At 37.8% G+C, this 17310-nt stretch overlaps 1 protein-coding gene across 1 annotated transcript in view; it reads left to right on the top strand.

Annotated features, from left to right (window-relative positions):
- LOC103266952 (leucine-rich repeat-containing protein 7-like) overlaps positions 1-16284 on the top strand; it is a gene marked incomplete at its 5' end in the record, with an annotated part of 62688 nt that extends 46404 nt beyond the window's left edge. The window contains 3 exon segments of the mRNA XM_021715585.1: positions 1527-1748; positions 14257-14349; positions 16237-16284. Of these exon segments, the coding sequence (XP_021571260.1) occupies positions 1527-1748; positions 14257-14349; positions 16237-16284 (363 nt within the window).
- Between the last annotated feature and the right edge of the window lie 1026 nt (positions 16285-17310).

Below are 17310 nucleotides of genomic sequence, written 5' to 3'. Positions count from 1 at the left end.
ATTTCTTTTGAAATTACCTCTTATCTGAAATCCAACAATATACTTTCTCTCTTCAAATGAGTTTTTAATTACTGTAGTTTATTTTTAATGTTGCTCTTCTTTAAGAACTTTAAAATAATTAAAATTAATCTCTTCCATGAATACATTAATAATTACCCCTTTTATTCCTCTAACCTAATGTTTTCTTAGTAACCAAAAATCTTGGTAAGTCAGGAAGTCACAAGCTTTCCTAGCTAATGACTTCTAAGATAAAATTTACTTTTGAATTCCAAGTTACCTACCCTTAAAAGAGCAACCAGAAATAAAATGAATTTAAAAAGTAAATCCTGACTGGGCTCAGTGGCTCAGCCTGTCATCCCAGCTTTGGGAGGCCGAGGCCGCAGGTTCAAGACCAGTGAGACCTTGTCTCTATAATAAATAAAAAATTAACTAGGCATGGTAGCATGTGCCTATAGTTCCGGCTACTCAGAATGCTGAGGCGGAGGGATCACCAGAGCCCAGCAGGTCGACTGGGGTAGCCGTGAGTGTGCCACTGCACTCCAGCCTGGGCAACAGAGTAAGATGCCAAAAAAAAAAAAAAAAAAAAAAGTAAGTCCTCAGATTTTTTCAGTAGTAGTGGGTTAAGTATCAAGCACAACACTAAAATATGTGTTTATTAATACTAAGCATTCACTCCCCCATGTTAGACTTCCTCGTTAAATCATTTGCTATTTTATTAAGCATATTCTGGGTTACCAGCTCACAAACAGAACTACTTGCTTGGTAGAAAAAACATTTGGTGGAATGACTCGGGAAGTTAGTGCAAGAACGAAGGTGAGAAAATAGGAGAAGACAAAGAAGCAGAATGATGATCACCTCATGCATAGATGGGAGATCACAGCGGGCATGCCCTTTCTTCTTCACCTGAAAAGATGGAGAAACGATTAGTGGTCACTTTGCACAACAGTATGGGTGAATCTCTGAAAGCACACGAAGCTTACGTTGAAGACCTTTCCATATCTAGTGCCCCCACTGGAATTTAATGTAGCTTAGATTCCCAAAATCATACTCTTGACTTAGTAATGCAGAAAATTAATAAATATCAGTTATGTTCACCTGAACATGTTTACTATGCACCTGTATCATAAAAGGAAATAAGCAACTCGGTTCTTTTGCTTCAGAATCAGGAAATGTTTCCATCATTTCTCCCTGAGCGCTAGATAGAACTCCACTCCACTTTTAAGTCATGACTCATTTTTCTTCTGGATATTTTTTAGACTGAATTTTGTCATCTTAAAACTGGGATTAAACTCATCTCTGGCATGGCAAAAGATGTCTAATAATATGTTTAATGAGACCTAGCTCCACTATTAACGTTTTCATATACCACTGTGGGCAGACTTTCACTGTGTCTTCACTATCCTTGCCAGCCTTGACTAAGAGTCCAGATGATGCCACTTTACTGAGAGGTGTTCTGTGTATGCTTTCTGCTTTAATCAAATCCTTTCAGCACCATGGATCCGCCTGACAGATTATCTTCTCCACAGGCAGGCAGCCACATCCAGACTTTGATGGGGTCTCAAAGCCTTCAGCATCGCAGCCGGGAGCAGCAGCCATATGAGGGAAATATAAACAAAGTGACCATCCAGCAATTTCAGTCACCATTGCCTATTCAGATTCCCTCTTCACAGGCCACCCGGGGACCTCAGCCTGGACGGTGCTTAATTCAAACTAAAGGGCAAAGGAGTATGGATGGATATCCAGAGCAGGTGAGAGAATTTTTCAATTCTTGATACCTTTTCAGGAAAGCCCCAAAGATCCAAGGTTTGCATTCCCTCATAAATGTGGTCCAGGACACAGTACTATCACCATGTTAAAGGTGCATAGAGATTTTGACATTACTTTCCATGGTTCAGGATTACTACAAATTTACTGGAAATTTATGCTTGGCTCAATACCTGTTTCACAGAAGGAAAAATTGTGGATCAGAATAGTTTTTCTGCTACTATCCTATACCCACCCCTGACTTCAATTTAGCTCTGCATTATAGCTTCCGAACATTAGCAAGAACTTCAATCGATTGTGTATTTACCAAGGCCTCTGTTAAAATTGACAGAGGCCTTGGTAAATACAAAAGTAAACTGTACTTTTTCCCTCTATTTGTGGGAAGACTTTTTTTAAAGTTCTATATGCTGATGGTTGGATTCTACAAAGATAAGACATTGCTGTGAAGAGAATTACAACAACAGTTAGAAGGGAAATATTTCTGACATACTCCAAACGTAAATGCCATGCAGCCAAAAAATTGCTGCTCTCCTGACCGATCTAAAATTAGGATTTGCTTTTTCATCGTAGAAATCTGTTTCTCTTCTTTTGGATCAGAAAACTGAATGGTATCTCATCTATTGGCCTATATTAAGCTTAGAAAGTAAGACATTAAGATCTTAATACTCACTTAAAATAAAGTTATCTTATTTTATTCTTCAGTTAATGAAGCAAAGCTCCTACTGACTTTGCTAACTTTTTAATATTGTCTGTAAAAGTTTCATTTTATTATTCCTTGCTCAAAGTTTTATATATCACCCTACCATATTTTCTAAACATATCAGACAAGATTAACTTTATTCTCCAGTATTTCCTTTATGTTGTTAAGAGCCATTTATCACTTGATCCAGCCGCTTTAAAGATTTCCTCTAATTCTTAATACCCTCTTGAAGCTGAGATTATTTATTAATTATTCTCAGAATCACAGATACTTTTTTCCAGTTAATTTTCTTCCTCTCCTGCCTTAATGTAAGTCAAGTGTTGCTTTAAGATATAATAAACCAGACAGATGCTTTTAATCAGATAATAATGTGAGGTTTTTAATTCTCCCGAGATTCTTAAAAGTTGATAAAGATTTAAATTATACTTTACCAAATGTATCTTAGGAGGATGAAAAACTGTTCATAGATATTACTTCTCCACAAATACCATAACCTCAACCTAGTTCTCTGATTTAGTTATTCTTATTAGTAGCTACATGTTCATTTTTTCTCCCAGGGTCTTTTAAAAATCTACTGAGATTAATGTCCTCTATTTTCACCTACATTGAATAGTAGGTTTAGTATTAGCATGCATTTATTCTGAACACTCTAAATGTAAAGCCTATTTTAACATTTTTTGCTCAAAAAAATATGTAAATTATATAAAGTTTGACTAGTAAGATGATTACTAAATTTTAACATTTACTCATGTATTAAGTTTAAAACATCATAATTATTTCATACAATGTATTTATAGTAGTTTTCAAGTGTTTTGATTCGCAGCTCTGATAACACCAGGTACTTTTCAAACTGAGGGAGAGAAATGTAAGCATTTACTGACTGACTATGTTATGGAAGGAATGGAAATATAACTCTTGTTGCCATCTCAGTGTTTCTGCCTTGGTTTCAGGCTGAAATGGTTTAGCATGTACTGTCCATTTCAAAATAGCTGAAATGAGGACTGAAAATGTTCTCAACACATAGAAATGATAAATGCTTCCAGGTGATGGATACCCTTAAATACCCTGTCGTGTTCATTACACATTCTATGCATGTAACAAAATTTCACATATACCCCCATAAATATTTATAAATATTATCAATAAAAACACGTTGGGATGACCACAAGAAAGCCTAAAGAGCCTCTAAACAACTAGTGCTGGTTTCAAAACTATGTACCCACCTCGCCTCCCCAACCTCCAGTTATAAATCTTAAGGCAGTCTCTTAAAACTTTGTTCACAGCCAGGCTCGGTGGCTCAGCCTGTAATCCCATGCCTTTGGGAGGCTGAGGTGAGTGGATTGCCTGAGGCCGCGGGTTCGAGATCCGCCTGGGCAGGGAGACCTTATCTCTACAATAAATCAAAAAATCAGCCGGGTGTGGTAGCGCTCGTCTGTAATTCCAGCTACACGGAAGGCCGAGGCGGAAGGATTGCCGGAGTCCAGCAGGTCGAGGCTGCGGTGGCCGGGAGCGGCCACTGCCCTCCAGTCCGGGCGACAAAGTGAGACTCCAACTCAAAAAAAAAACAAAAAAACAAAAAACAACTTTGTTCACAATTCAGTGTAATAATATGTGTCCACTGCTTGTGGCATGCTGGAGCCAGCTCATATTGGCCAATTAATCGTCTGCGTGTCTTTCCAAGTCCATCTATAGTGACATCACATTAACAGTTTGAAGTGTGGAGAAAATGACACCATGAAAACCAGCAAACACGACACTTACAGCACACCCCCGCCCACAACCAGCTGTTAAACATTTTCCAGCACACCACTGACCCTCCCTATTTTTTCTCATCCCTCTTTCTTTTGTAACCTATCCACTTCTTCATTTAGCTCCACAGCATTCAAGAATGAGAAAACTAGGACTAGGTCTCCAAATTCGGGGTTCTGGTTTCATGTTTACCTTTGTTTGCCATGTGACCCTGGCCAACTACTTTATGTACTCCACATGTTACTGACCTTGGCCAAGGTTATTAACCCAAAGTTCTGTTTCTCTCCTTTTAAAATACGAACACTGCCACCTATCAACAATATTCACAGAGTTTTTGTGAGAATCAAATGATACAATTCTACACACACACACACACACACACACGCACACACACACACACAAGCCTGGCACTGAGAATATAAAAATAGAAAATAGAAGCACTAAAAACAAAGGGTTTTGGATTGAAATACTAGAAGGAACCTGATGGTTATCAGTCCCAATCTCCTTAGTCTACAAATAGAAAAACAAACAAAACAAAACATGAAGAGAGGCTGAAAGAGGTTGTGTTTTTCACTCGTTAAAAAACAAACAATTTTATGTTTTTTACTTTCCTAAGTTATATTTCTTTTGAAAATTCAGAAAACCCCTTTAATATGTGTGTGGCTGTGCATTTTTAAAGAAAGACTTTTATTCCAAATTTACTAAGAAAAAATGGAAAAAATATCTAAGACATTTGAAGACTATATGGAATTGCATGAAAACTATTGTGATTTAAGTGCAAAGGCCAATAAGGTCACATAAAATTTTTAATGTGATTTTTATACATACAAATCAAAACACTCTATTTTACAAAGACATTTCTAGTAGTTCTGTAAAAGAGCCATAAAGAAAAAAACAAATTCCCACTTAAATTATTATAACAACAATGTTAAACGATATAAGTACAAAAGCTTAAATAATTCAACCTTTGTAAGAGCAAAGAGACATAAATGTAGTACAAAGAAAGACTCTCAGCACAATAAAACACAATAATTTTTAATGCAATAAAGCTTAGAAGCTTTACTTTTACAAAAGTAATCACTTACTAGAATGCCACAGGTTACAAAACCTAATTACTATGAATGCACTAGTTTTGATTTAGGTAAAGGAAGTCTGCATACAAGCACGGAAGAAAGGGACAACAGTGACCATACGCTGAGTGTCTCCTCCGAGTTTTGTGCTGCATCTCACATCATGAGCACGTCTCACATCCAGGGCACAAGGCTTTGCGGACCCACACTTGGGTTGCGCTCTGCTATCAGTCACCCGCTTGTAATTCTCAATCATCGCTGATCAAGGAGCATCGCATTTTCATTTTGCACCAAGCCAGACTAATTATATAGCTGGTCCTGTTACCCATACTGTTTTATGTAATCCTCATAATAATTTAATTTCTTCTTTACAAATGAAAAGCAAAGCACAGAGAAGACAATGAATTTATGGAAAGTATAATAATAGGTCATGCTGGAATCTTAAGTTTGTCCGACCCAGCGCCAAGTTCTGTGTCCCAGTCTTCCTCTGAAGCTAACCACATGATCTCAGACACCTGCCTGTTGTTCTCTCAGTGCCCTCTTCTTTCAAATGATACTAATTAAGCCCGCTTGAACTTCGGCACAGAACTACAGAACTGCCTATGCAGATGGAGTGTTGCAGTGAACTCACATAAACACTTCCGATTGCTTTAAAAAAAAACTACTGAACAAATGAAAACTTCATTATAAAAAACATACCTTTGTATTCCTTAGTGTTACCCAAAGAACTAGTATATGATTGACCTGATTAGAGTAAATTTCATATGACAATGAACATATATAATAAAATGCTGAAACTCACAACACTGAATGAACTAGAATGTCACTTGTGGCTTGAGTATTTAATTTTGTTTCGCCATAAAGAAACACTTAGTAAACTTTGATGATTAAACTCTCTAAACTTTCAAACTACCAAGCACAATAAAGCAGAGCAAAATATCCAAGGATTCTAGAATTCTAGCTTAATGCACTTGTTTTATATGTTTATTTTCAGAAGTAATGAGTATCAAGTCCATTTTCAACTATAGGTTTACATTACATAAAATATATGAAAGTGATTTTTAAAATATAACATGTTTCCCAGATTCAAGGTATCCGTTTTTATAGACTATAAATCTGTTTTTAAAAAAACAGATATTCTTTTAACCAAAAATATGCAGCAAAAACCATGTGCATGTTCATTATCAGGGGATTTTACTTAGAAAAGGGATTTTAATGCATAAGCCATTGAAATTACTGACAAGTATAATAGAGGATAAGAGTTCGCATTTTATTAAGTAGTGAACTGAAGAAAACAGCCAGAGAGCGAAGACTTCTCTCCCTTCTTCTCTCTTCTTCTTCTTCATTGCACATGAAAAACTCTTAACCATCCCATTAGCTCCTTCCTCTGTTTCCCAGTCTAACCAAAGAATCTTAAAGACTCTGTCTCCCTTACCCTCCCCTTCACAACATAGTAATACTTAATTGTTCTCAAACTTCAGCTGTAAAATCTCTTCAGGAGCTTTGAAAAACTGATGACTTGCCCTCATCCCAAGATAAACTGATTTTATTGATTTGCATGTGACCTGGACAATGAGAATTTTTTTTTTTTTTTTTTTTGAGTCGGAGTCTCACTCTGTTGTCCAGGCTGCAGTGCAGTGGCACCATCACAGCTCACTGCAGCCCCAACCTCCTGGACTCAGGTGATCTTTACACCTCAAACTCCCAAGTAGCTGGGACTACAAACTAGTGCCGTCATGCCCAGATAATTCTTTTTGTCTTTTTATAGAGATGAGGTCTTGCTATGTTGCCTGGGCTGGTCTCAAATTCCTGGCCTCAAGCAATCCTCCCACCTCAGCCTCCCAAAGTGCTAGAATTACAAGCATGAGCCCCCACGCCTAGCCTATAAAATTTTTTAGAACTTCTCAGTGATTCTATTGTGTGGCCAAGGTTGAGAACCACTGTTTTAGATACTCTATGCTCAACAAATTACTGGCTGAATAATACATTGATATCACCACGATTTAAAAGCATACATAAGTTGTTCCTAACTTGTTGAGCATTTTAAAAAAGAAACTAACATCGGCTCGGTTTTTCCCCTTTGCAAATATGTAAAACAAGGCACACTATACAGATACCAAGGCAGAAATCAGAAAGAAAAGCATCAGCGTGATGTTTCAACCCTCTTAAAATTCTTCCATGTATAAACTGATTCAATTGATACTACTGTGATATAGGTTAAGCAATTTCCTTTTATTGACTAGAAAAACTAAGTTAAAAGAAGTTAAATGCTTTGCCTGTACAACAATTCAGAAGCTAACCTGAGACTGGAACCCAGTCTTATGAATCTACTGCATTGCATGCCACAGCCTGCTGCACTTGACAAGCACACAAATCAAGAATAAGTTCACGCTGGAAGAGCTAAACAATGGGAAAGTACACCCTCCAGTCCATGTCTGTCCCAGACAGGAGATCACCCCCAACATATCAGGATGGCAGGAGCTCTAGAGCTGTCTCCTGCAAGTGCCTGCAAGTATTCGTGTGAACCAAAGACTGTGCCTGGTACAGAACTTGTGAGATCATTTTAGAATTAGCCTCAGTAAGTTAAACAAGCTGATATGCATTCATCATATTGACGGGAAAGAAGCTCCAAAACCTTCCCAGAAGAAGGTGCTGTACTCTCTCCTGGAAAAAGTTGTTTTAATACTGAATAGCATGTGGAGTACTAAAGCAGTTGGCTGAGAGACATGCCACAGACAGTTCTTCAGTTGAGATGCTCTGGTCAACTGCCCAAAGAGTACACAGGAGTTCCAGGTGAGGGTTTCATCCAGTGGGAACAGGCAAAAAAAGAGATCTTCTGTGGAGTGATGTCAGAGCCAAATTTGGAAAGATTTGTTTTATTTGTTATAAATTTTAAATTAAAAAACAATGGTGTAATAAAATAGTTATAAAATAAGTAGATAGTTTTCATGTATGTTATTGACTTGCATAATTTTAGAAATGTCCTATACCTCATCCTGCCCCACTTAAAGAATTGCTACTTGTAAATATTTTCCCTGTAGAATTCCATTCTCCAGTCATCAAAATAGTGCTTCAGGTCTCAACTTATAATTCACAATTTGACACAAGTAACGTATAACTTAGCACCACAAAGTCTATTAACTGACTTCAGGTCGTGTGCCGTCACACGGCAGAACATGGTCAGTATTGCAACAGGAATCAAAGGACGGCTGTGATCGCTTCACTAAACATATGCTTGATTTTGTTGGTTTCCTTAAGAGTAAAATGAAGGAAATAAAATGAATAACCTCTAAAATTATTTCTGAACAAAAAGGCATTTGAATTTCCACTTCCTAGTTATATACAGAATAAATAAATTTTTCTGAAAGACTTGAAAAATGCCACATCAGGGGATTTTATTCCTCAACCTTGATACCAGTACATATTTTTGAAAGATTTAATCAGGGTTTTGAGCTAGACTTGCATCTCTTATATACAACAGACAAAAACGGTATGAAAATAGAAGATCACGGCCGGGCACGGTGGCTCAGCCTGTCATCCCAGCACTTCAGGAAGCTAAAACAAATGGATTGCCTAAGCCTGCAGTTCAAGAACAGCCTTGGCAACTTGGCAAGACCTCATCTCTACAGTAAAAATAATTTTTTAAAAAATTAGCCAGGCGTGGAAGCACACATCTGTAGTTCTGGCTAATTGGAAGACTGAGGCAGAAGGATCGCCTGAGCCCAGCTGGTCTGCAGATCAACACTGTGGTGGCTGTGAGCGTGCCACTGCATTCCAGCATGGGCGACAGTGAGACTCCAACTCAAAAAAAAAGAAGAAAAGAAAATAGAAGAGCCGTTATCAAAAGTAGTATTGTTGACTATTAATATCTATATTTTCTAATTATTATTACCTTTTTCAGCTCATTACACATATTTATTAGAAATTTTGGGAAACGCAGAGAAGATTTATGTAGAATTTGTATGGTTATGCAGTGTATACAATGTAAGTCAAACACAACAATTACAATACCCTCTTCATCACTTATCTATGTAAGTGCTATTATATGACAACTGATGAAACCAGGAACTAAAAGTAGTAGCTACTTCCATTTCAAGTTTGATATACATACCATGAAGCATTCTCTCTGCTTCTGTCAAGTCCCATACCCATCTCACTCACTTGACCTTTCAGTTATGTGGTTGGAGTGACCTTTTTCTTGAAGCAGCTTCTTCACTTGGCTGCCATCATTCTACTGGTTTTCCCTCTTACTTCACCAGTCATTATGTCCCGGCTCTCTTCTGCCCCCTGCTTAGGGTTGGACTCCTCTCTTTTGCTCATGCTCCCTTAAATTCAGTTCCAGGCTAGGTGACTCTAAAACTTGTTATCTCCAGCCCTGGTCTCTCCCCTGCCCCCTAGATGTTCATATGAAATTAGCAAATGTTGGCGGCTCAATCTGGATGTCCAAAAAACTCCTTACACTCGACATCATGGAGAAAACTGGCTATTTCCTGCTGTTGCCCCCACTAAACCTGCTTCCCTCCCAGACTGCCCCATTTCAACTGGTGGTCCTTCTGTTTGCCCTTTTGCTGTGACCAAAGGCCCTTCCTTGCGGTTTCTCACAGCCTGCACCCCAGTCCACAGCAATTCTGTCAAAATCTATCCTGAACCCACGAGTTCTCATCACTTGCCCAGCTGCCATCTGAGTTGGTCACGACCTCACTCCTAACGACTCGGAAGCCTCCAAATTGCTTTCTCTTCTTCACCTTTACTTCCCTTCAGTCTGTTCTCCACTGCCAGAACAAAAGCCCCATCACGCGACTCCTGTGCATGCAACGCTCTCGTGGCGCTCAGATTTCGGAGTCAGTTCCAGATCCTTTCTAAGATGTGGGGTCTCCACAGATATGGCCTGGCTTTTCTCTCAATCTGCTCTTCCCTTCACTGTTTCTCCTCTGTCCTCTGACCTCGTTGTTTGTAATTTACACAGCATGAAGTTGGCCTTTTTAAAGTGCACTACTATTCAGTGGCTTTTATTTTGTTTACACAGTTATATAGCCATCGCCATAATCTAATTTTATATTTTCGTCATTCAGAAAGAAACTCTATAACCATTAGCAGTCACTTTCCTTACCCCCTCCTTCCAGCCCTGGACAACCACTCGTCTTCTTTCTGTCTCAACATATTGCGTATTCGAGATAATTAATATAAATGGAATTGTGCAACGTGTGTTTCTTGTGACTTGCTTTTTCATTTAGCATGATGTACTTGGTGTAGCATGTATCAGTTCTTAATTCCTTGTCATTGTTAAATATATTGTTAAATACTCATTGTATGGGTATACCACATTATGCTTATACATTTTTCAGTTGATGGGCATTTGGGTTATTTCTGCTTTTTGGTTATGTGACTAATGCTGCTATGACCTTTAAGTACAAAGTTGTGTGTATAGATATATATTCTCATTTATCGTGGATAGATATCTACAAGTGAAATTGCTGGATCATATAGTAATTATGTTTAGCATTTTGAGGAGCTGCTAAACTGTTTTCTAAAGTAGCTACAATATATTGCATCCTCACCACATCTTTGCATTCAATACTTGTGATTGTCTGTGTTTTTTAATTATAGCCTTCCTGTGACTTAGTATCTCATTGTGATTTTGATTTACATTTATTTAACTATTAATGACATTGAGTATGTTTTTAGGTGCTTATTAGACATTTATATATCTTCTTTGGGAAAATGTCTGTGCAAATATTTTGCCTATTTTAAATTGGGTTCTTTGTCTTTTTATTATTTATTTGTAAGAGTTACTTATATATTCTGGATATAAGAACCTCATCAGATATATAATTTGCAAATATATTCTCCCATTCTGTGGACTTTCTTCTTGTTTTCTTGAAGGTTTCCTTTGAAGTACAAAAAATGTTTAAAATTGATGAATTCAATGTTCCAATATCTTGTATCACCTTTGGTTTCATATCAAAGGATCACTGCCTAAGATCATGAATTTTATTCCTCTTGCATTTTCTTCTAAGAGTTTTACAGTATGTGTCTTATGTCTCAGTCTGTAATCTACTTTGAGTTAATGTTTGTGTATGGTGTGAGTTTTGGATACAAATTTATTCTTCTGCGTTTGGACGTTTGGATATATTATTGTCCCAGCATCATTTGTTGAAAAACCCTTCTTTTCCTCACTGAGTTACCTGAGCCCTTTGTCAAAATAATTTGGCCATAATGTTAGGGCTTATTTCTGGACTTTCAATTCTGTCGAAAGTTCACCTATATGTCTATCCTTATGCCATCTTGTTCTTTCTTGACTTCATAAAGACCCATCCATCTTATTATCACTGTTCCCTCTTCTCTGGATAGTTTTCTTTTGCCTTATTGTCTATCACTCAATCCTAAAGAGTTCTAAAGAACCATCTGTGTTTCTGCTCAAATGTTACATACTCAGAGAGGTCTTTTGTGTCTGCTCTATCTAAAATAGATCCTCACTCCCATTCAGTCAGTACCTTTCCTGCTGTATTTTTTCTACAGATCATCTCACTATTTAAAATTATTTATTTGTTTTTTATGTTTGCTATCTATCTTTTTCACTAGTGTGTAAGTTCCACGAGGTCTAGAATTTTTATTATCTGCCTGGCGCTTAGTAGGGAATCAGTGAATATTTGTAACATAAAGGCACAAATCATGATTTTGGCAGCAGTTTTTATTTTCAAAGCTATAACAGTTTGTCAAAGTAGTTGATTACATAATCAAAGCACTCTTTGAAGAAATGGCATGCATTCCAAAATCCTCTGTGTTTTAACAAGGAGCCACAATATACTATTGATAATCTGTGTTTGAAAGTATCCTTGGCTGCACATGCATATTATCTCGTTCATTTGTTGATTCAATCAAAAACTAATTGAGTGCTGTATGCCAGCTGTTGCTCTGGAGAGTCAATGAAGAGATAATAGATATGAGAGTGACTCAGCTGCCTTACTTGCATAAAAATTCATGTAGATATGGAGCCCTCTTCAGCAGTGCTTTTCTGTGATAACCCTCCCAGGACTCGGGCCTGGAAATGACTCCAGGAGTGAAGCATTCTTAGTCATCAAGTTTTTTCTGGATGCTCCTGAAATTAACAGCCCTTCAATGGGTGAAAACCTTATCTTGAGTTTCATACTGTATAGAATATTTGAGCTTCTAGTTGTTTCAGTTCCCAAAGGAATTTTCAAACAAGTGTATAATTTGTTTTCTTTTTAAAATAAAAGATAAGTGGCCGGGCGTGGTAGCTGAAGCCTGCAATCCCAGTACTTTGGGTGGCCGAGGTAAGAGGATTGCCTGAGGTCACAGGTTCAAGACCAGCCTGGGCAACTTGGTGAGATCTCGTTTCTACAATAAATCAAAAAATTAGATGGGTGTGATAGCAAGCACCTGTAGTTCCAGCTACTTGGAAGGCTGAGGCAGAAGGATCACCTGAGCCCAGCAGGTTGAGGCTGCGGTGGCTGTGAGGATACCACTGCACTCCAGCCTGGGCGACAGAGTAAGATTCCAACTAAAAAAAAAATTTAAACTAGTATGGCTGGGTGCAGTGGTTCATGCCTGTAATCCTACCTCTTCGAGAGGCCAAGGTGGGAGAATCACTTGCAGCCAGGAGTTTGAGACCAGCCTGGGCAACATAGCGAGACCTCTTCTAAAAAAATAAAAATTAAAAATAATAAAATCAAAGATAATAAAAAAGCTTCTTTTATATTTGAAAAGGAGCAATGTTCCCCCAGACTTTTTATCAACTAGCACTTGATTACAGTGACCCAATATAATAATACTTAAGCAAGCAGAGAATGTTTTGGCTTATATAAACTGAAACTCCAGGATTGGGGCAGGCTTCAGATAAGACTTAATGCTAGGCTTGGTGGAAGTCATTACTTCTCTTTCCCCGGGTTGGTTTTTGTCCTAGAACGGCTTTCCTGTCATAGTAGAAAGATAGCTACAAGGGCTCCAGATCTTGTCAGATTTGAAACTAGCAAGGAAAGAACACAATTTTTGGAAATCTTAGTAGATATCTCCTAAATCTTTTTTTTAATTGGGTTACCTGCCCTTCCTGTAAACAATCACATTTTTTAGGGACTACAGTGCTTTGTTTTAGGTATAAATATCACAATGCCTCCAAAGCATGCAAGCTGAGAATAAGAAAGTGGGTGGCTCTTCAAAGAGAAATTAAAATATAGCTATGAGAAGGATGAATGCATCTTTGGCAGCAGAAGCAGCAGGTATCCACTAAAAGCTGTAATACATACTGCTGGGAAAGAGATTAGTCACTAGAAAGCCAATTCAGCATAGCACCACTAAGTATCTTTCTGTAATGCACTCCCTAACCCTGAATCATACCTCCCAACACACACACACACACTAAGTACTTTATTCTTCCTTTGTTTCACCCTCACTAAAGCCATGGCCCCTTATTTTGAGAAAACTAGACGCTCTAATATTCCTCACCAATAGACTTTATCAAAGATAAGAATTGTGCTACTTTGCTAGAAAGTAGAAGCAACTTGTTTAAATAGCCATATTTTCTCTCATTCTACACTTGCAAGCTTTCTTTCACTGATCCACACAGTCCTTTCTAATCAGTCTGAATGCATGTGCATTTATGGTATTATTTATGGCATTATATTGTTAAGATAACGCACAACCTTTTAGGTGCTGATAAGACATCTAATTACTTAAAACAGCCAATCAATGTAGTCCTCCTATACATGGTAACAGATAAGCACTTACTAACATCTACTCATTCAGGTAATTTTAAGCCAGTTTTCATCATCCTTATTGCCTGTGGAGACTCTAAACACTTCGTTGGAGTCTATACTGCCTTCTGTGTACCAAGTTGACATAGGCTAACCTTAAGAACTCAAGCAAAATCAGAATATTTTCTACTATAATGAGGTTATTTGAAAATATTTAGCTTTGATAGCTATTTGATTATCTTTTAATATCTTTTTTACATAGTTTTGTGTGAGAATAGAAAAAAACCCTGGCCTTGGATTTAGTATCAGTGGTGGAATTAGTGGACAAGGAAATCCATTCAAACCTTCTGACAAGGTAAGAAATGAATTTCTGGTTGATAATTTGAATTAGAAAAATACTGTCTTCTGTGATAACAAATGTTAGAAAAAATTTAAATGTTTTTATGAACTAGCTAACTATGAAGCCAATTAGAAACTTTTCAGCACAGGGAAAAGATAATTCACTGCAGTGTTTGACAAATACTAAGAATAAGAAAAAAATATGTCTAAACATTCTATTTGAAAGGCAAAGTTTTTGCTTACTTTTCCTGGTCTCTACAAAAAAATTTTTTTAATAAAAAAATTAGCTGGGCATGGTAGCACCCACCTGCAATCCCAGCTACTGGGAAGCCTGCCTGCCTTTCAGTCACAACCTGGTCCAGACCCTTCCACTCACCACAGTTATGAAAACCCCCACACATTTTGTGACTAGGAAATCGACTTCTGACGGACCTTAGACAATGCCAGTCTGGAGATTTCTGTGCCCGATGGCAGATCTTTTAATCCTCTACTTCTCACTGAATGTCTCGGTTCCAGCACTCTGCCTAGCGTTCTTCCATTCATTTCAAGGAAAAAAGGTCAGGAAAGGAAGTTGAACCCAAAGGAGGAACTGCTCATACTGTTTTACATATTAAGGCGGAGGGACAAGAAAACCTCTGTAAAGTAGGTGGAATCCTTTGTGCTTATTGGGAAGGGGGACAGAGAAAACTTTGACAAAATAGGTGGACTCCTTTGTATACACACTGGGAAGGGGGATAGAGAAAACCTCTATAAAATATGTGAACTCCTTTGTGTAACTTCAGAAGGAAGACAGAGAAGACCTCCATAAAGTAGGTGGACTCCTTTGTGCATATTAGGAAGTGAGAGACCTAGAAAAACTTCCTTATTCCACACGGGGCTCCTTTGTCAGCTGGCAGGGCAGCTACTTCTAATGAATAAAGGTGTACGAGGCAGCCCTATACAATCCGGTTGACTGGAGTCGGTGGCTCAGCCTGTAATCCCGCGCTTTGGGAGGCTGAGGTGAGTGGACTGCCTGAGCCCAGGGATTCGAGACCCACCTGGGCAACTTGGCGAGACCTTTTCTCTACAGTAAATCAAAAATTAGCCGGGTGTGGTGGCACGCGCTTGTAGTTCCAGCTACTTGGAAGGCTGAGGTGGAAGGATTGCCAGAGCCTAGCAGGTCGAGGCTGCGGTGGCCGGGAGTGGCCACTGCACTCCAGTCTGGGCGACAGAGTGATCATTTTTTTTTAAACCCAAACCATCAAAAAAAACCAAACAAAGCAATCCGGTTGAAATATCTTTTTTTAAATAATCACTACGCGACCTTTCTCAAATGATGTTTAAAGATTCCATTGATTTATTGTAATTAAATATTTATAGCTTACTCAGACCACTGTTTATATAATTTTAATAAATCATTGATGTGTCGCAAAAGAAAAGTATAAAAGACTAAAATTACCAGAAACATTTTGCTCTATTTTTTTAAAACTCAAACCATTATATCTCTTTCATCTTGACTCCTCTCTTTGTCCCTGGTTTTACGTCTCCTCCCTAAATTCTTTCGGCTTTGTACAGTTGCTCCTGCTTGTCATCCTAACAATTTGGGGGGCTGAGCCTGGAGGATTGCTTGAGCCTAGGAGTTTGGGATCGGCCTGAGCAACATAGGGAGACCTCATGTCTACAAAAAGTCAAAAATAAAAAAGTAAAAGCCTTCTTTCAGTGGAAAGATAACAACTTCATCATTCTTTAGATAGTGAACATTCAAATGATATGTTTTTTTCCTTCTTTCTCAACAGCATGCAAATCATTTCACTGTATTTTGGGAGGGTACAGGGTAAAGAATATTTTTAAATTAAGAATGAACAGATTGCTAAATAGTCAAGATGCTAGAATACTGTTGCATTTCTGTTATTTTCAACTGCAGGAGGCTACATCTGAAGCTGTCAAGTCATTTCCTGCAACTTTCCCATAGGATGAATATGAACACTTTATAACCATTCACTCAGCCTCTCATTTGTAGCATTCTGATGTGCTCCAGTAAAATTGAACTATGTCTATAATTTTATAATTGACTCCTTTGTTTAAATGTAACAGATATAGAGATTGAATTGTAGAATGTGTCCGTTGAAAAATTTTTCCTCAAAAGCACTTTTCTTTGGTTAACTACACTCTAAAACACTTCACAATCTGAAAGTAAATCTCTGTTATTGCAGAATTGGTAGAAATAACTAGAAGTTTTAAACCTATGGAAGAATCTTAGTCCTCATTTATTGATCACTTCTGGTGGCACATCAAGCATATGGTGGCCACTTGGTTTAACAGTGTTCAGAAGATCTATAGACATTGACTCTGACAGTTTACACAAGAATTCAGTCCATTCACGAAGAAAAGGATTACTCTCTTTGAAAATCAATTACTTATCAATTACCAATCTCTTGTAGTGGTTATATAAAATGTAGGGTATAACTCAGTGCCTGTACTTACCCCAAAATATTCACAGTAAGAAAATTAAAGTGAACTAACATACTCTACTCTCTAATGTTGAAAAGCAGATGGATTTTTAATGAGTTGTCTAGTTTATAGTTGGAGGTGAGAAGAACCAAATTAAATTATTGTTTAAATTTAAATGGAGACCCGCCTGGGCAGCGAGACCTCATCTCTACAATAAATCAAAAAATCAGCCGGGCGTGGTAGCACGCCTGTAACTCCGGCTACTTGGAAGGCTGAGGTGGAAGGATCGCCGGAGCCCAGCAGTTTGAGGCTGCAGTGGCCGGGAGCGGCCACTGCACTCCAATCTGGGTGACAAAGTGAGACTCCAACTAAAAAAAAAAAAAAAAAATTAAATGGAGTTTGAAGTATATGTTTTATAAGGAGTCTAGTCATAGAAAAGTTTAAACTTTAATACAGTACAAACTCTCTTTCAATGAATAAATTGTGGTTTAGGAATATGTTCAGAAATATATTAGATTATTTTACTTACTGCTCATGAATGTCTTGC

Source organism: Carlito syrichta, unplaced genomic scaffold, assembly GCF_000164805.1.
Source record: "Carlito syrichta isolate Samal-C Ts95f unplaced genomic scaffold, Tarsius_syrichta-2.0.1 Scaffold101911, whole genome shotgun sequence".
Lineage (NCBI taxonomy): Eukaryota > Metazoa > Chordata > Mammalia > Primates > Tarsiidae > Carlito > Carlito syrichta.
The sequence above is the reverse complement of the archived record's forward strand: the minus strand, read 5'-3'. Positions and strand labels throughout refer to the sequence as shown.